This window comes from Nematostella vectensis, chromosome 5 (assembly GCF_932526225.1).
Source record: "Nematostella vectensis chromosome 5, jaNemVect1.1, whole genome shotgun sequence".
Taxonomy (NCBI): domain Eukaryota; kingdom Metazoa; phylum Cnidaria; class Anthozoa; order Actiniaria; family Edwardsiidae; genus Nematostella; species Nematostella vectensis.
The window spans coordinates 11,557,743-11,578,138 of NC_064038.1; the positions used below are offsets into that span (position 1 = coordinate 11,557,743).

General features: G+C 43.7%; 1 protein-coding gene across 5 annotated transcripts in view; it reads left to right on the forward strand.

The window, feature by feature from the left end:
• LOC5517638 (probable E3 ubiquitin-protein ligase HERC1) overlaps positions 1-20,396 on the forward strand; it is an 88,631-nt gene that overhangs the window by 52,431 nt on the left and 15,804 nt on the right. For 4 of the 5 annotated variants that reach the window (XM_048727499.1, XM_048727500.1, XM_048727498.1 and 1 more), the window contains exons 38-56: positions 4,649-4,900; positions 5,690-6,033; positions 6,763-6,880; positions 7,935-8,068; positions 8,430-8,710; positions 9,585-9,655; positions 10,290-10,554; positions 11,383-11,732; positions 11,913-12,068; positions 12,307-12,513; positions 14,213-14,309; positions 14,704-14,851; positions 15,073-15,133; positions 15,318-15,515; positions 17,193-17,317; positions 17,907-17,981; positions 18,344-18,471; positions 19,132-19,561; positions 19,937-20,035. In XM_048727499.1, the coding sequence (XP_048583456.1) occupies positions 4,649-4,900; positions 5,690-6,033; positions 6,763-6,880; positions 7,935-8,068; positions 8,430-8,710; positions 9,585-9,655; positions 10,290-10,554; positions 11,383-11,732; positions 11,913-12,068; positions 12,307-12,513; positions 14,213-14,309; positions 14,704-14,851; positions 15,073-15,133; positions 15,318-15,515; positions 17,193-17,317; positions 17,907-17,981; positions 18,344-18,471; positions 19,132-19,561; positions 19,937-20,035 (3,539 nt within the window). The remainder of the gene's footprint in view (positions 1-4,648; positions 4,901-5,689; positions 6,034-6,762; positions 6,881-7,934; positions 8,069-8,429; positions 8,711-9,584; positions 9,656-10,289; positions 10,555-11,382; positions 11,733-11,912; positions 12,069-12,306; positions 12,514-14,212; positions 14,310-14,703; positions 14,852-15,072; positions 15,134-15,317; positions 15,516-17,192; positions 17,318-17,906; positions 17,982-18,343; positions 18,472-19,131; positions 19,562-19,936; positions 20,036-20,396) is intronic. The other variant, XM_048727502.1, reaches the window with a different exon arrangement.

A 20,396-nucleotide genomic window follows, 5' to 3' on the forward strand; every position in this document is an offset into this window, starting at 1 on the left:
CGAGAGGAACACGTGCGCAATAAAAAAGGAAGGTTAACTAGATCTCTCTTTGCCCTCGAGACGATCACGTGCACAACAAGAAAGGTTAGTGTTACTATATCATTCCTCGTTTACGAGAGGAACACGTGCGCAATAACGAAGGAAGGTTAACTAGATCCCTCTTTGCTCTCGAGACGATCACGTGCACAACAAGAAAGGCTAGTGTTACTATATCATTCCTCGTTTTCGAGAGGAACACGTGCGCAATAACGAAGGAAGGGTTGCTAGATCACTCTTTGCTCATGAGACGATCACGTGCACAACAAGAAAGGTTAGTGTTACTAGATCATTCGACGTTTACGAGAGGAACACGTGCGCAATAAAAAAGGAAGGTTAACTAGATCCCTCTTTGCTCTCGAGACGATCACGTGCACAACAAGAAAGGTTAGTTTTACTAGATCATTCGACGTTTACGAGAGGAACACGTGCGCAATAAAAAAGGAAGGTTAACTAGATCCCTCTTTGCTCTCGAGACGATCACGTGCACAACAAGAAAGGTTAGTTTTACTAGATCATTCGACGTTCACGAGAGGAACACGTGCGCAATAAAAAAGGAAGGTTAACTAGATCCCTCTTTGCCCTCGAGACGATCACGTGCACAACAAGAAAGGCTAGTGTTACTATATCATTCCTCGTTCACGAGAGGAACACGTGCGCAATAAAAAAGGAAGGTTAACTAGATCCCTCTTTGCCCTCGAGACGATCACGTGCACAAGAAAGGCTAGTGTTACTATATCATTCCTCGTTCACGAGAGGAACACGTGCGCAATAAAAAAGGAAGGTTAACTAGATCCCTCTTTGCCCTCGAGACGATCACGTGCACAACAAGAAAGGCTAGTGTTACTATATCATTCCTCGTTCACGAGAGGAACACGTGCGCAATAAAAAAGGAAGGTTAACTAGATCCCTCTTTGCTCTCGAGACGATCACGTGCACAACAAGAAAGGTTAGTTTTACTAGATCATTCGACGTTTACGAGAGGAACACGTGCGCAATAAAAAAGGAAGGTTAACTAGATCCCTCTTTGCCCTCGAGACGATCACGTGCACAACAAGAAAGGCTAGTGTTACTATATCATTCCTCGTTCACGAGAGGAACACGTGCGCAATAAAAAAGGAAGGTTAACTAGATCCCTCTTTGCCCTCGAGACGATCACGTGCACAAGAAAGGCTAGTGTTACTATATCATTCCTCGTTCACGAGAGGAACACGTGCGCAATAAAAAAGGAAGGTTAACTAGATCACTCTTTGCTCTCGAGACGATCACGTGCACAACAAGAAAGGTTAGTTTTACTAGATCATTCGACGTTTACGAGAGGAACACGTGCGCAATAAAAAAGGAAGGTTAACTAGATCCCTCTTTGCCCTCGAGACGATCACGTGCACAACAAGAAAGGTTAGTGTTACTATATCATTCCTCGTTTACGAGAGGAACACGTGCGCAATAACGAAGGAAGGTTAACTAGATCCCTCTTTGCTCTCGAGACGATCACGTGCACAACAAGAAAGGCTAGTGTTACTATATCATTCCTCGTTTTCGAGAGGAACACGTGCGCAATAACGAAGGAAGGGTTGCTAGATCACTCTTTGCTCATGAGACGATCACGTGCACAACAAGAAAGGTTAGTGTTACTAGATCATTCGACGTTCACGAGAGGAACACGTGCGCAATAAAAAAGGAAGGTTAACTAGATCCCTCTTTGCTCTCGAGACGATCACGTGCACAACAAGAAAGGTTAGTGTTACTATATCATTCCTCGTTTACGAGAGGAACACGTGCGCAATAACGAAGGAAGGGTTGCTAGATCACTCTTTGCTCATGAGACGATCACGTGCACAACAAGAAAGGCTAGTGTTACTATATCATTCCTCGTTTACGAGAGGAACACGTGCGCAATAACGAAGGAAGGGTTGCTAGATCACTCTTTGCTCATGAGACGATCACGTGCACAACAAGAAAGGCTAGTGTTACTATATCATTCCTCGTTTACGAGAGGAACACGTGCGCAATAACGAAGGAAGGGTTGCTAGATCACTCTTTGCTCATGAGACGATCACGTGCACAACAAGAAAGGTTAGTGTTACTATATCATTCGTCGTTTACGAGAGGAACACGTGCGCAATAACGAAGGAAGGGTTGCTAGATCACTCTTTGCTCTCGAGACGATCACGTGCACAACAAGAAAGGTTAGTGTTACTATATCATTCCTCGTTTACGAGAGGAACACGTGCGCAATAACGAAGGAAGGGTTGCTAGATCACTCTTTGCTCTCGAGACGATCACGTGCACAACAAGAAAGGTTAGTGTTACTATATCATTCCTCGTTTACAAGAGGAACACGTGCGCAATAACGAAGGAAGGGTTGCTAGATCACTCTTTGCTCTCGAGACGATCACGTGCACAACAAGAAAGGTTAGTGTTACTATATCATTCGTCGTTTACGAGAGGAACACGTGCGCAATAATGAAGGAAGGGTTGCTAGATCACTCTTTGCTCTCGAGACGATCACGTGCACAAGAAAGGTTAGTGTTACTATATCATTCCTCGTTTACGAGAGGAACACGTGCGCAATAACGAAGGAAGGGTTGCTAGATCACTCTTTGCTCTCGAGACGATCACGTGCACAACAAGAAAGGTTAGTGTTACTATATCATTCCTCGTTTACGAGAGGAACACGTGCGCAATAACGAAGGAAGGGTTGCTAGATCACTCTTTGCTCTCGAGACGATCACGTGCACAACAAGAAAGGTTAGTGTTACTATATCATTCCTCGTTTACGAGAGGAACACGTGCGCAATAACGAAGGAAGGGTTGATACCCAAGGAAGGCAAGTGCTAGTTGATCACTCCTCGTTCACGAAAATGAGAAAGTATTACTAGATCATTCTTTGTTCACAAGACGATCACTTTCGAGAAAGTTGTGTATAAACGGTTATATAATTTCCTGATTAAATATGATATTCCATCAAATAACCAATATGGTTTTAGAAATTACCATTCGACAGCTCTTGCACTCCTTCATTTATACGATACTCTATCTAGTGCTATTGATTATAAAAATATACTCTAGGCGTTTTTATTGATCTGTCAAAGGCGTTTGACACGGTCAATCATGGCATTTTACTAGCGAAATTGCATAACTATGGAATACGTGGAACTCCTCTCAAATGGTTTGAAAGTTATCTTTCAGATAGAGAGCAGTTTGTAAATTTTAATGGCGTTTCTTCCTTTCGTAAATTAGTGAAGTGCGGTGTCCCACAAGGCAGCGTGCTCGGGCCGCTTCTCTTTCTGATTTATATCAATGATATATGTAGCGTTTCAACCGTCTTAGACATACTTTTATTTGCTGATGATACAAGTATATTTTTCTCCCATAAAAACTTAGACTCATTATGTCTCACAATCAATAATGAACTTACCAAATTAACAGATTGGTTTTGTGCAAACAAGTTATCTATAAATATAAAAAAATCAAACTATATTATCTTTAGGCCACGGCAAAAAAGGCAAAACCTTGATATAAAGGTCACCTTAGGTGATCAGAATATAAAGCGAGTCAAAGAAACAGTATTTTTAGGTGTTATTCTTGACGAACACTCGCGTAAGGTTTCAAAAGCTGTAGGAATTATGTATAAAGCAAGTTTTTGCCTTTCAAAGCAATCACTATTGACGTTGTATTATTCTTTGTTATATCCATACTTGCAATACTGTGTTAGTGTTTGGGGATCCACTTGTCCATCTAATTTAAATCGTATTCTCATGCTCCAAAAACGAGCAATACGTATAATTGTTGGATCATCCTATGATGCACACACTGATCCGATATATAGGAATCTAAACATATTGAAATTCAATTATTTATTTTTATTTCAAATAGGTAAGTTAATGTATCAATTTAAAAATAGGTTACTTCCCCAAACATTTAACAGGATATTTCAATTGAACTCTCAAATTCACGATTATTACACGAGAAGCTCTAACTTGCTCCATATTTCAAAGTTTAAAACAAATATACATAAGTTTGCGTTAAGACATCAGGGACCTAAATATTTCAATTCATTGTCTGATATTCAGTCTGCCAAAACGCTTAACTCTTTTTGTAATAAGTTAAAGACTTCTCTTATTAACTCTTAATTTTTTTTTTGTTTCTCGATTTGTGTTTGTGTGTGTGTGTTTTTTATATAAGTATGAAAAAAAATATGAAAGCTCTCCTAACAAATATTTATATAATTAATCTGACTGTCCGAACTATTAAATATGTATTTTCTGTTAAGATTTAGGAGGTCCGTCTCGTATAAGCCTTGCGGTTTCTTACGGTCCTCCTTGTCACACTATGTAAATTATTATATTATTATCTTTATTTTAAAAAATGTATTAAGTGACAAAACAATAGACTGAAACTGAAACGTACACAACAGGGAAGTTAAGCAATAGAAAGCAACGACGATAACTAAAACATTGTGGCCTAATCAGCAAAATATCGGCATGAAATTTGAAAAACGTTTACAACGCCTTTTATTTCTAACCCTCCTTAGATTCAAGCCATCAGTTTAATAATTTGTTTTTATTCCATCGGTTTCATTCAATGCTATTTGATTTGTGTTTGATAGAAGACTTCCAGGATGAGCTGAAAGAACTTCCTGAACCGACCTCTGGGCGAAGCAGCCTCGACGACTCCATTCCCGTTGGCGACCCTTTGCCGGAGAGTAGCCGATCAAACTCGGAGATCTCGACAACTCCTCGGTTTACTTTGGGCAGCGCCACGAGTTGCGAGCTGGACGCCGTGTCTCAGAATCCGGCTGCTGCTGCTGATGTTGTCAACCTTGTCGTTGGCTCTGCGATGCAAGGTACAGTGCGCATGGGTAAGGGGCCGACAATTTGACTTTTGAGGGGGGGGGGGGGAGGGGGAGTTTTTTTTTTAAATATCCTGCACCAATTGGTGGACAAAAAAAATTCCTGCATCGGTAACAAATTTCTTGCACGCCAAATGCTTTGGGGGTGTTTTCATTGGTCACCGTCTTGCGGAGATATGGTCTTGTTGGAAAACATTTCAGTGCTGGCCAATGAAACGGTTCAGGGATTTGGAATGACGGAAGCCATAGGGTAAAGCTGTCATCCTTGCGCGATGCTCCTGCTTGGCAAGGGTCCTCAAGAAAGCCTTCGACCCTGTCCCCCCGTATCCGTTTTCGTTTAAAAACGCAACCTTTTTGTTCCATTTTCAAAAAGATCTGCGTCCACACGAAGCGTTTTCATTTTGATACGACCCGTCCCCACGAAAACGCAAAAACGATACGAAAACGATAACAAGCTCTACAGCGCATGCGTACTCGCGCGCCAAGTGGACTGGACCTGAGTTATCACGCAATCGTTTTCGAAAGATTCCGTTTCCCTCTCCACGTCACCGAGGGGTATCGTTTTCAAATTGTTCCACTCTAGAGATCGTTTTCAAATCGTTCCGTTTTCGATCATCGTTTTCGCGCTTCCGTGTGGACGATACCCGCATCCGTAACAAAAAGGTTGCGTTTCCAAACGAAAACGGATACGTGGGGACGGGGTCTTATTGTATCTGCCCATACTTTTATTTCAGTATACTTAAGACCTGTGTCGACGCCTTGTCTGATTCGAGGTTCGTGTTTCCCTGAATTTTACAGGCGCTGCTGCTACCCCATCGACCGCCAACACCCCGCTGCCGTCTGTCAGCACTGCCTCGCCCCAAGTGATAGATACTCCACCTGAAGCCGTCTCTTCTTCATCTCAGCCTCCCACAGAAACCCCTTCTCCTCCTCAGACCAACGCTGAGGTCTCGTCCACTCCCGAGACCCAGCAAGACTCGTCGAGCTTGCCTGATTTCACGGTGCCGTTGCTGGAGATGGGATTCTCACGGCGTCACGTGTTGCATGCCATGCAAGCGACCGGGACGCGACCAGGCGCCGACACGCGGATGATCAACGTCATGGTCACGTGGCTACTTGAGCATACCGTCTCGGACGATGGGGTGAGTTCTTTTTTAAATAATGGTACATTATTGTGTTGTCTAAGGGCAAGGTAGCAAGGGGAGGGGGGCAATCCTTAAAGCTAAGGGCGTGCCATTATAATGTTGAAATGGTGAAAATTTCAGTCTATACGAAACGGACACCAGCACCCCTGAAAACCCAAAAATTGGTAGTGCACGTTTCGTGTTATTTATCGTTATTTTGGAGACTGGGCGCATATTTCTTGTGATATTGGAGAGGGGCGCATATTTTTCGTAATATTGGAGAGGGTTCGCTTTTCGACGCTTATTCAAAACTATGGTGCTTCTCGTGGTGTTGTTCTTGTTTAACCCTAGGTGGTTTGCGATGTTAAGTGTTGATGGCTGTTATGTTCTAATTATCCCTCAGATTGTTCCCGCTGAGAAGGCTGTATGTTTTTCTCTCATGTGGTAGATGCGGTGATATGATTATGTTGGAAGATAAACTCGGGCTGTTATTCTAGTTATTCTAGTTAAAGAGGGGCAATCACGCCGCCATTTTATGCTCCTGCTCAATTGCGAGTCACACAAAGAATCCATTTCCATCGGCTAATTCAAGCGAGTAACCAAGAAATTTTCATTTAAATATCGTCAAAAACATATCAGACTTCATGCGAAGATTGTTATTTTGAAGATTCCTTGCGATGAAAAACAAAAACAAAGGAGTGCTTGATCGCCATTCTTTAACCTTTTGCCATTGTTCTTGTTCTTAAGGGCGAGCTGACGTGTGGGCCGTCTGAAGAGATTTGTAGATCAGACTCGGAGCCTGAGCCAGCGCCAGCGATGTATTTTTCTGAGCCTTCCCCACAGCAACTCTCACATCCACTTGAAGGTAAGGGAATCGTTCACGTCAAAGAATGCTAAAGAGCATCGATCACATACGGTCGCAAGCGCTCGTAAAGGGTTATATGGAAAGCACTTTGCGACTGTGCGATCGTTCGGTCAAACTAGCTGCGATCGAGTAGGATCTTATGGAAACCACTTTGCGACATTGCAGATCGTTCGGTTAAACTAGCTGCGATCGAGTAGGATCTTATGGAAACCACTTTGCGACTGTGTGATCGTTCGGTTAAACTAGCTGCGATCGAGTAGGATCTTATGGAAACCACTTTGCGCGATCGTTCGGTTAAACTAGCTGCGATCGAGTAGGTTCTTATGGAAACCACTTTGCGACTGCGAATCGTTCGGTCAAACTAGCTGCGATCGAGTAGGTTCTTATAGAAACCACTTTGCGACTGTGCGATCGTTCGGTTAAACTAGCTGCAATCGAGTAGGTTCTTATGGAAACCACTTTGCGACTGTGCGATCGTTCGGTTAAACTAGCTGCGATCGAGTAGGATCTTATGGAAACCACTTTGCGACTGTGCGATCGTTCGGTCAAACTAGCTGCGATCGAGTAGGTTCTTATGGAAACCACTTTGGTACTGTGCGATCGTTCGGTCAAACTAGCTGCGATCGAGTGGGTTTTTATGGATATACATAATACAACCTTTTTATCAATAAATAGTGCGCTCACGGTCGAACGTAGCACACAAGAAGTTGTTGTTTTATTTTCATTGTGGTGTTATCAAATTTCTTGACCGCCCCCCCCCCCCTTAAAAAACATAATATTAATAATGAGTCAATTACAAAAGGAAGGCCAATGGCACCGCCAGTTTAAAGCATACATTTCCATCGGCTAATTAACATCGGCAAGTATCGAGTAACTTATAATCAAATATTGTGAATAAAGTACCAGGCTTCAATCGTGGATGGTAATTTAAAGGCTGCCTTGTAAGTAAACTGTTACAAGGAGTGGTTGGTCTACATTCTTAAAATTTAATGTATTAAGACATGTATCACTTGTATAGATCTATGTCACCTACTTGATTGCCTTCCTTGTTTAGATGTGATCCCCACGCAAAGTTCAAGCGACATGCTGGATCGCCCAGACAATTTCGAGGAAGCGGACATGGATCTGGAAGATAGCGACTTCGAGCCCGGCTCAGACAGGGAGTTACTCGGGCTTTTCTTCCCCGAGGTAAAGTGCTTCCATAAGTTGGTCCCATATTATAGCCGGTTTACTGCAGTTTTAAACATTCTGCGAACGATTCACCGACGATTTCCAACAGCTAGATCTTTAAAGACTTGCTCATTCATCAACAATTTAGAAGTAACCTTATAGAAGTAATTTCAGCTCATTTTTAAAATTGTGTCGATTTAAATGAATGTGTGTATATATAAATGAAAGATGCTAGCTGGATTCCTTATAATTCCCTTGCCGTTGAACCGCATGTTACAGAATACTTCACCTTGTACCGGCGTTACTGTAAATATACCACATTTAAAGTAGATTTAAGCAATTTTTCACTATTGCAATATTCCCTGTCTCTTTTCCACAGCTCTCGGGCCAGTCAGCCGAACAAGAAAACCACCTGACGTGCGACATCTGCCAGGTAACCGTGCCTCAATTCAACAAGCACATGCGCACGCACCACCCAGGGTGTGGTGGCAACTGCAGTCGCCATGGTTACCGCAGCGATGGCGTGTACACGGACGGCTGGTTTGGCGGGATCTGCGGCACAGGGTTACCGTATTACTTGATGTGCCCGGAGTGCAGAGACCGCTATTTGGCGAAGGCGGAGGAATTAAGGACCCTCGCGGCCATCAAGGGGGCCAACATGTGAGTGATTTTTTTCGCGTTTTTTTCTTACATCGCGAATACTAAAACCTTACATATACATCATGCACATATTAAAAAAAATGGCAGTCGAAGTCCATTTGCTGTAGCACTCGGTGCATCAGGGGTCTTTAATAAAGAAACAATAAGCGAAAATACAAAAGTTTTATTGCAAAGTTGTAGCATTCTTATTTATTTGCCTGTGAACATCCACATGGCTTTCGGAGACCAGGATTCCTCCTTTTATTCGTTACCCATAAACCCTTACGTGAATCCGTGTCTTGTAAGGATTCTCAAGTGAGTGCAACTTCATTTGATATAAGTCTATACATTTTTTTTTTCACAAGAATCATCGGTGTTCCATGTTATTTGGAAATGTCAAAAAATGTACCCAAGGTCGGCGAAATAAGAACACACAATATTATGCGTGGTTCTTTTCTTTGGTAGACTATCCGTTCTTGAGATATGATTGATGCAACAAATCATGTAAATGTAGTAATTCTTGGGCAATTTCAGACAATTTTCAGAGTCAATTTTCAGACAATTTTCAATATCCCAAGAACGGATTTTCTGCTAAAAAGTACCAAAACTTTTATATTACGTAAGGAACCTCTAGGCAAAACATCAAACAAAAATAAGCCAATACAACCTTATAATTTGAACTTTTGCGCGCGTACAAACGTGTTTTTCACTTTGTCTAATGGTGTGTTATCGGGCACTTTAAATCTCTTTAAACCTTTTAGATTCTTTATTATATACGGTGCTTCGCCCACGCCGTCGAATGACCAATAACAATTTGCGTTATGCACGCTCATGTTTGAAGATTTTCATTTGTACAGCCTAAAATGACATTTCTCGTGGTTCTCCTTGTTGGCAGTTCGTATAACGATGCCAAGCTGCTAATGGAAGCGCCAGATCTGCTGGGTCCACGTGACACTATCCCAGACGGTAAGGGGACTAGCGTTCAGGGTAATGTTTCTCGAAATTACGTTATGACCCATACCAGAGTCTGCTATGGACGTGACGTGACAAAACGTGACGTCCCATTACATAACCATACCAGAGTATGCTATGGTGGTGGCGTGACGTGTCCCATTACATACCATGTCAGACTTTGCCATTGGCGTGACGTTATGTGTCCTATTACAATGGGCGTGACGTTACATGTGCATGACATACCCATACCAGACTTTGCCATTGGCGTGACGTTATGTGTCCTATTACAATGGGCGTGACGTTACATGTGCATAACATACCCATACCAGACTTTGCCATTGGCGTGACGTTATGTGTCCTATTACAATGGGCGTGACGTTACATGTGCATAACATACCCATACCAGACTTTGCCATTGGCAAGACGTTATGTGTCCCATTATGTACCCATGCAGACTATGCTATGGGAGTGACTTTTTAACAGAAATTTTAACTTAAAAACATATTGTTTAGAAAGAGAAAACATTGGCTGCAAGAATTACATTTAGATATATTTTTTTAGAGAGAGGTATAGATAGTAGAAGCCCATCATGAAAAGGGATGTAAAATACTGTTTGAAAGTTTGCTAACCTCCTGTCTTTTTTTAGACGAAGAAGGTACAGACGACAAGCCGTCCCCACGCCACGCCTCAACTCACAGTGATAACATTCTCGCCTCGCTTGGTCTGACCGAATGCAAACCTGTGGCTGCAGTTGTTGAGTTTGAGGAGGACGACCCTCTCGGCGCAAACCTGGTCAGCAGTACGCCGTACTACCGCATGAGCACGTGCTCTGAGGCGACAGCTGAGAGTTCCCGGATTTCGACTCGGACGCTGGGAGAACAGGCTTCTGCGATTATGTCAACTCATGACAGGTCATTTCTCAATCAGTGGAAAAAATAACGAGAAAAATTTCGTAATGATTGGAATAAGCGCCCTCCTTTAAATAAACACCCCGTCCGGCCCAATAAGCGTTCATCTAGACCCATTTTTTTTTAAATAAGCGCCCGCACCGCCACCCTAAAAGAAGATTCAGATCAACAGAAACACCACTCGAATGGTGTACATCTCGAGGATGCTGCGCCCGCGAATATAGATATTGATAAAAGGGACTGTGAAGACAATATTGTCATCGGTTTATGAACAATGGAACCCCCATGAATGTACCGTATTAATTCCAAAACAGTTTTACTGTTGTTTCAGGAAATCGCAAACAAAGTTATTCCAAATTGTTTCATCAGAAGCTGGTATTCTTTGACCAAATGAAATAAGCTCCCCCTCCTCTATAAGCGCCCACTCTCCAAAAAACGCCCCTCAAAAGGAAAGAATAATTGGGGCGATAATTTGAATAATTACGGTAGCAATATTGATAAAATCATTCATTTGAGATTAATTCTTTTAAATTCGCAGCTGGCGGGACCCGAAATCGAAATCGTTTAACAGTTTATTATAGATTATCGCCATCAAGGTTCCATTATATTCGCCAGGATCAAGGATCTTTCAAATTTTACCTTGTTATTCTAAAGTCAGGCTCGGGGTTGACTTCCTGAATATTTAATCCTTGAATCTGTGACTGCTAGGGATGAATAACCAGGGCTTTACCATGTTTTGTTATGTTCTTAGCATGGTTAATTCCAGCCTGAAAATTCTTATTATAATTTTTGTTTTTAATGTAAAAATGATGGTTACCATTGTATCCACAGAGCCCTCGCCCTTAAGCGCATCACGGTAGCTGCCCAGATCACTCTTTCCCGAGAGCTTGTACTGAGCATGCTCAGTCTTCTCTGTACCTCTGCACCGCCCGGCTACCTCCCACATGGACTAAAAATCCTCGGCGTTAGTGACGCAAAGACGTTGGTCGATCTAATGAGACTTGTAGCCGCTGGCCGGATATCTAGTATCTGCAGCAGCGGAAGTCCATGTTCCGGGCTCGTGCCCAGTGATCTCCTGAAGGTCTTAAGTAAGGCTGTGTGCGCCTTGGTGACTAGCGATCAGGCCTCCTCGCGGCTGCTTTTGGATTTGTGCGTGGATGACCTGATGACTTCAGCGATCGGTAAGTTTGCGCACACACTCCGCTAGTGGTTGAGGCGTGCACTTGCTGACGCCAAGTGTGCGTATGTCCTCTATAACACATGGACCGTTGCCCAATCAGAGCTCGCGATGAACGAGTGTCGTTGGATAAAAACTGATAAATCAACCCTTATACTAATCGGCATTTTTACTGTGCTCATAGCCCCAAAGTCTCGAGAGCTAGCATCTAAGAAGAGCCTGCTTTATCAGAGGGCAGTGGCAACAGAAAGCGACCCATGCGCATCCGACGTGAAGGCTCTTAGTCTGCCAAACTTCATGGTGACTCAAGCTTTGGTTGATCTGCTCGCAGCTACTGGAGGTATGCGCTCTCCTCTCTTTTCAGCTGAATTTATTGCTTTCTGTTTGTTCCAGTCAAATTGGAAAAGAAACTATTAATTAAATAATTAATTGTTAATTAATTAATTAATAATAAAAACTGTGAATAGCTTTTGTATTGGATCATTCAAGAGCGTCTATCTTTGTGCTAAAGGTTTGATTCATTGTCGCAAATGTGACTCAATAAATGCTATATCATTTTTGTTCTTGTTATTATTCAGGAAAATCATCTGTAGGTAGAGTCGGAGGCATGACAGATCCCGTCCCCCTCCCCCTGGTGAACGCACTGTCCGCCTGCTGTCTATCGTCATGGTTACCGACACAGCACCGGAAGTGGGCGTCCATGGAACTGGTGCGGACTCTAGCGTGTAAGAGCAAACGGAAACAGAATGAGCAGCTGGCGGGTAGCCTGTGTGCCGATCTAAACGGTTAGTACTGGTCTGAGTTGATTTTGACCGGCGTCAAAGCCTTTGGTACAGCACAGGTTTAAAGAAACGATGCCCAAAAGAGTGTTACATGTTTAACGTTAGTACGGAAAAGTCGAGCAGCCAGCCAGTTTAGTTTAACCCAAGAGATAGAAAAGGTTCGAAGGTTGATTCTGATAGAATAAGTCTTGCTGATCAACGCCAGGTAGTTCGTACTGTCAAATTGTGGCATAGTTGCCGAGTTAATGGGGGGTTTCTGAAGACAGTGAAGCGTCCAGCATGGAAATGAGGCTAGTACCTCAATAATGCATTTCCTTGCGTTTTTTTTTAACGTATTAACGGGAAAAAATCAGCATAAACTTTGACTAATCTAACGCCTCGCTACGGCGACCTCGAAACCACTGGTATCCTAGAATGTTACAGTTCCATTTATACAAAGATATGAATAAAAAGTTAGATAGACCATGAAACGGGGGAAAAAATTTGACAGTCTGCATTTTAGGCCAGTTTCAAATAGACCATGAAACGGGGGAAAATTTTGACAGTCTGCATTTTAGGCCAGTCTTAGATAGACCATGAAACGGGGGAAAAAATTTGACAGTCTGCATTTTAGGCTAGTCTTAGATAGACCATGAAACGGGGGAAAAATTTGACAGTCTGCATTTTAGGCCAGTCTTAGATAGACCATGAAACGGGGGGAAAATTTCACATACTCTGAGACTTCAGCCAATCACCTACAAGTATCAACTTAGAATCACTAAGCCTGTTCTATGCTTTGAAGGTTGGCGTCGACGAGGACGTAGTTAGAAAAGTTTGTTCAGGGGAGCAAGCTTCAGATATTTCTTATTTGTTTTAGGGGCAGAAGCTATTTTTTATTTTGTTAATTGCTAGAATACAATTCAATACAATTTTTTTACCTCACCGTATACAGATTTAGTTTGGCTGAAAGTGAATTATAAAGTCATAGACTCCAGCAACATTCCCCTTCTATTTTTCGTTTCTTAATTGGAAGCATAAGAAAACATACTTTGCCGCCTCCTTTGCTATTTTCTTTGGAGGGTTAAATATTAGAGAGAAAATCTGCCTTTCCGATTTCTTGGCAAAATCAAATCCCCAGGATCTAGTAAGTTTTTCGAAAAAGTGTGTTCTAAACATTTTCTGCAATGCACCACAAAGTAGAACTCGTCCTCTAATGTGTCCGGACAGAATTGACATGCCCGTTCATGAGCTTGTTTATAAGGTCTGTTATACCTCCTCTTTTCTATTTCGAGGTCATGGTTGCTAATGTGCAGTTTGGTGAGGCACCTTCGGTGGTTTTGGTTTGGGATCTCAAGATAGCCCTGTAGTTCATAGTCATCCTTCTGGTCGCGATATGTTCTAAGTTTATTGCGTTGCATGGTTTGCTGTCTTTGATCGTCCAAAACTTCATTCTGCCAAAGTTGCAATTCAATGTCCTCTACTCTCTGTCTACGTAATTTTGAGTATTTCTTTCTCTCTCCTGATGTGATTTCAATGGCTACTCTACCAAAAGGGTAGCTGTCCATCCATCCACCCACCCCCCCCTCACCCCTCTTCTCCAATGCTAGCAAGGCCCTGGTCGAATTTCTAAATTGTTTCGATGGCTTTACCTATTTTTAATGTTGTAAATTAAGGTCTTTTCATAACCCCAACGTTATTCTGATTAAATAATTGTTTGTTCCAGGTGATATCTCGCCGTGCCCAAAGACCAAACTCGAGTCTCATGCAGGTCATGTGACAGAGTGTGTATGGAATCCTGTAAGGAGTTACCTAGCAACCAGGTGGGCATAACCATACACGCCATTTACCGCCAGTCATCTTTTAGGGGTAGTCTTAACATTCAATACGCCGTGGGTATAACCTTCTAGGTCATGCATAGCCTACTACTGCCTAACTCCAACCCTCCCCTCCCCCCCACACACCCTCCCGTCCCCCCCCCACACACACACCCTCCCCTCCCCCCCACACACCCTGTAGTCTTATTTTGAATTATGCCCTGGGTATAACAGTGTCATGTGCTGCCCATAACTGCCCCTCTTTCCAGTTATCAGCCCTTCGTCCCTTGTGTCTATTAAGCAGCCAATCTCCCCAAAACGTCCAAAATGTCTCCAAAACGTCCACGGTTGATATAGGTACACCTCATTTTAATCCTTCCGGCCACGTGTTTTGTCGTAGTGGATCTGAAGGAGTCGTAAACGTGTGGAACATGGCAGCCAAGTCGCATAACATCCTCCAGGAGTCCTACCATTTCGTCAGCTCACGAGACGAGCCCAAGAGAAGCATCACGCCAGAGTCACGGCAGGTTACCTGTATCTGCTTCAATGTGAGTAGTCTCCCAAGAGGGGGAGGAAGGGGGAATTGTTGATTGTATTTTTGCATATGCAGCAGGTTACCTGTATATGCTTCAATGTGAGTAGTGTCCCAGGAGGGGGAAGGGGGGGGGGGGAGGAATCGTGGATGGTTCTGTTATATTTTGTTATGTATATGTGGCGAGTGTATGTCTGTGTTTATGTAGTGTTTTAATTCAAGCTCGTTTTCTTTCAGGCTAATGGGAAGCTGTTGGCGGGCGCCATGGAAAACAAGCTCAACATTTGGAGTTCGGCAGGCAAGTCTCTTTTATTTTTTGCGACCGTCTTCACCTTTTCCAATTTTTCTTACCAAATTACTGCATTTAAGGCTTTTTTTTTTACTTTCATCATAAAACAAATTGAAAGATGGCTTTATTGCCGTCAGACACTGACAACCCAGATCTCTTACAAGTATTTCCCATCCCTTTGTTCCTCCCGTAGGTAACCAAGGCAACTTGGACATCCAGCCCCACGTGATCACCTGCATGACGTGGCCGGTGTCACGTGGTTTTCTGGAGAGTGGCGTGGTCACCATGGACTCCTTGCTGATTGGTCGAGCCGATGGATCTGTTGCTGTGGTAGAGGTACTGGACAAGTGCTCCGTGGCCCGAGTTGAGATGGAACACTGCACCAGAGGCGGTAAGGTCCAACACCATTGGTATTAACCTTTGCCCCATCTCAGCAGTGCCATGACCCAAAGCTATCAACTCTTGCCCCATCTCAATGCCATGACCCATAGGTATCAACTCTTGCCCCATCTCAGGGCCACGACCCATAGGTATCAACTCTTGCCCCATCTCAGGGCCACGACCCATAGGTATCAACTTTAGCCCTATCTTAGGGCTATGACCCATAGGTATCAACTCTTGCCCCATCTCAGGGCCATGACCCATAGGTATCAACTTTAGCCCCATCTTAGGGCTATGACCCATAGGTATCAACTCTTGCCCCATCTCAGTGCCATGACCCATAGGTATCAACTTTAGCCCCATCTTAGGGCCATGACCCATAGGTATCAACTCTTGCCCCATCTCAGGGCCATGACCCATAGGTATCAACTTTAGCCCCATCTCAGGGCTATGACCCATAGGTATCAACTTTAGCCCCATCTTAGGGCCATGACCCATAGGTATCAACTCTTGCCCCATCTCAGGGCCATGACCCATAGGTATCAATTCTTGCCCCATCTCAGGGCCATGACCCATCGGTATCAACTCTTGCCCCGTCTCAGGGCCATGACCCATAGGTATCAATTCTTGCCCCATCTCAGTGCCATGACCCATAGGTATCAACTCTTGCCCCATCTCGGGGCCATGACCCATAGGTATCAACTTTAGCCCCATCTTAGGGCCATGACCCATACGTATCAATTTTGCCCCATCTCAGGGCCATGACCCATCGGTATTAAATCTTGCCCCATCTCAGGGCCATGACCCATAGGTATCAATTCTTGCCCCATCTCAGGGCCATGACCCATCGGTATCAACCCCTTGCCCGATCTCAGTGCCATGACCCATAGGTATCAACTCTAGCCCCAATCCCGTGACCATGACAAATTGTGAGATGAAATCTTAAAGTATCCACCTGACAATATAATCCTTATTTGCCGAACTCGATTCAAAATATCGCAACAGTTTTACCATATCAGCCGATTGAGATATACTTCGTCGCATTTGGTTCTTTGCTAGAGTGACAAAATGACGGTTGACAACAGCTCTTAAACACTGCACTAGTGGCACATACACTCCTTATCTGGGTGACCTGGACACCCGCCGAAAGTTGTGTATGTTCTGGCAGTGGCGGACCCAGTATATTTATATTTTGTGGGAGATAATTTTTTAATTTGCAAATTTATAACATCTAGGTCAAAGGGAAGTGAAGGGAAGGCATGGGCGGGGAGGAGGGTACTTTACACTTACAAGCAGGGACGGGGCATTATTATTCAAACCAAAGAAAAGTTTTAAGAAATAAAACTACAAAACATTTTCTGGCTGCGGTCTTGACTGATGCGTGTTATTGCAATTTTTTTTTTTTTTTTTTTTTTTTATCGGTCACGGTAACAAATCCTGCATTCTGATTGGCTAATAGAGCGGTCCGGCGATTCCTATGTCTGCCTTGGGTCCGAGAATCGATATTTTGCGCGCGCTGCTCGCTCAAAGTATGTTTTCGCTGGCGCTAGAAAAAAAGATATTTACCCGGTTAAGGTCGGACCGTACCGAGGTCTTGAAAATACTGACCAAGGCCGAAGGCCTCCCACCCGACAAATAACCCCTATATACAGTACGTAGCACTGAAGAAAGTTTGCTGTTGTTGTAGTGGCTGCAAGCTGTGTCGCTTGGTATGACGACAGTAACAGCTTTGCTGTAGGATATACCGACGGAGCAGTGTGTCTAGCGTTTAAAGACCCTAGTGAGCAAGTCAAGATGATACCAGCGCACCAGGTAATAAATACACACAGAAAACCCGTTTTATGGATCTACGAGTGGTGTAAAGTCCGTTTATACGAGGGCATAACTTTGAAAGTGTACGCATGGGTCTACAAATGCTTTCAAGCTCAGCAATTGTTGAAAAAAACACTTATGTTTCTAAACCATAGCAGAAATATCTGCGCGAACCGGAAATGTTGTTTGACATTGTTTAGTAGATCAGCCGTGGCTTAAGGATCCGCAAGTTTAAACAGTTTTTACCACAGGTGGGCCAGTGTTTTAGCGCATCAACGTATGGGATCTCCTACCTGTGCTGAAACAGGTTCTATTCCCGCTCGAGACATGTGGAGTATCTTTCTGTTTCTCGGCTTTGAATTTGACTTAATTTAAACGTATATAGGCTTTCTAGAATCCTCTCTTTCTCAGTTCCAACAATGGTATTTCAACTAATATTTGGATTTTAAATGTGAAGCGCTTAGAACATGCTTGCTGTAGAAGCTGTACTATATCTTTCCTTTTCTCGTCACATTATCGTACACACCCACTGGCCTTTATTGTGGCAAATCGAGAATTATGGATAAACTGCTGTCCTTTGTGTTTGCAGACTATGATTATTGGACTGAAATTTAATGCAACTGGAGTAGCTCTTATCTCGAGTGCTGTGAATGAGCCCGTGAAGGTGAGTCAATATTGAACACAGCATACATGGTGGGTGTACCCCTTTTATTGGGCGTGGCATAACAGGGGGTATGGCTCTTACAAAGTAATGTGAATGAACCCGTCTAGGTAAGTGACCGATTAATAAAGCATTCGTGGTGCTTTTACCCATTTTTATGTGGTGTGACACAAAAGTGTTGATACAAACAACTCATGGGTTTGTAGCGCCCCGAAATGGTGATCTAATTTGTTATTTTCGACCCGAAAGGGTCTTCCCTTATGACACAAATTATGACTATGCATAATGTAAGAGGTGTTGCCATTGAGAAGGTTGCGAAGTTTAGTCTAGATCCTCACCTGTGACGCATCTTGCCCTCTCTGCAGGTGTGGTACGAAGTGGAAGACGGGGTCATCCTTCGTCACGTGTTTGAGATGCCCACGTGCTCCTCCATCTCATGCTTCGCACTGCACTGGGACCCGAGTCACGAGGAGGCGGCTGGAAAACTTGCCCTGTGAGTAGCATCAGAGGAGTCTGCAGGCAACTCATAATGAAAAGGACGGAAAGAATGGGTTACCTGTGGCGAAATTGCGGAGGAGGGAGACTAAGGAAAAATAGAGAGGGAATGCAGCGCTTCCGGTTTGTCACTTCCGTTTTTTTGCCACAAGAAACCCAATCCTTTTTTTTTCTTTTTCTGGTCTTTGAGATGCCTGCGGAGGAGGCTACCCTGTGAGTAAATGCGCTAGTTTCTACGAATATCAGCAAGCAAAATATTCAATGCGGCTTATCATAGTGTCAGCGATGACCCATTTGCCTCCTCCTCGGCCACGTTGTACCTACATTGTTAAAGCCGCATTGTCACCAGTTTACTTCCGGAGGTCCGACATAAACCTCAACGGTTAAAAGATAAAAGAATCTATCAAAATCCAGATATTAAACAGGCCATCCGCTCTAAATTATCAATCACATCCTTAAAGAAACTTCCAATAAACACACTGCTTTCAATATTTTGAAGTATTTTTCGCGTTTCCGTTAAAAATCATCGGAGATTGTTACGTAATCGACCGGAAGTAAACTGGTGACAATGCGGCTTTAATTCGTTAATTAACATTCCAGTTGCAGAGTGAGTGGCTAGCTTCCAAAACTGATTTTAATTGTATTTTCGTTTTGTTAGTGGTGGCACGGACGGAACTACGTGTGTCTATCGAGTGCCCAGGCCCCTGGACCGTGATACCCTGAAAAAGCTCATGACCAACCTAAGACGGTCGGACACAGAGAGTCCCATTCCCACCCTCCCTGAGACTAGTCAGCCAATCAGCAAGCCCTGTAGCATCCGGGATACTAATAAAACACCTGATAACAAGAAAGGTAGCGGGTCCGCCCCTAAAGAGAAGGAGAACTGGTCGCGGGTGTATCATTTCGCGGACATCCTCGAGGCTGCCTGGAAGACTGGCACCCAGGACCAGCCCGTCCTTCAGGGCAGCGTGTGCCTCTTTGAGTCAGTCGGGCACGGGGGCGTGGTGGTTGCCATGGCTTTTGACAAGAGTGGGATGTTTGTAGCATCTGGCTGTGACCAAGGCGTGCTCAACATCTGGTCTGTTCAGGTATTTGTTTTTTCGCCTCCTCCCAATCTATGAGATTGCTTTGCCGTAAGTTTACAGCCTTCATTCTCCTGAACGTATATGGGCTGACACCCTACCCCTCTTGAAAATCCAGATGCATCAATGACCCTTCTCCCCCTCTTGAGCGTATATGCACCATTGACCCCCTCCCCTTCTTGAACGTCTATATCCTCAACCGACCCTTTCCCTCTTGAACATATCTGCGACCCTCCCCCTCTTGAGCGTATATGCACCATTGACCCCCTTCCCCTTCTTGAACGTCTATATCCTCAACCGACTCTTCCCCTCTTGAACATATCTGCGACCCTCCCCCTCTTGAACGTTGACATTTGCCGCTAACCCCTCTCTGTTGTCTAGGATGGGGTTGTGGGGCACACGTACAAGCAAGACGGAGCCGTCCTCAGTGTCGTTTGGACTGGGGATCAGGGTGTCACTGCAGCTTTCAGAGGATCTAAGGTACTTGGAGCAATGTTTTTTATTTAAACTAAGCCTTCTAGTAAACTAGGGACTGGATAGATTCATTGATCCGACAATCAAGCTTGCGTGAATAGCCAGGATCTAAGGTACTTGGAGCAATGGTTTTCATTATCTTAAATACAGTCTTCTGGTAAACTAGGGACAAGATAGATTCATTGATCCGACTTGTCAATCAAGCTTGCGTGAGTAGCCAGGATCTAAGGTACTTGGAGCAATGGTTTTCATTATCTTAAATACAGTCTTCTAGTAAACTAGGGACAAGATAGATTTATTGATCCGACTTGTCAATCAAGCTTGCATGAGTAGCCAGGATCAAAGGTACCTGGAGCAATGGTTTTCA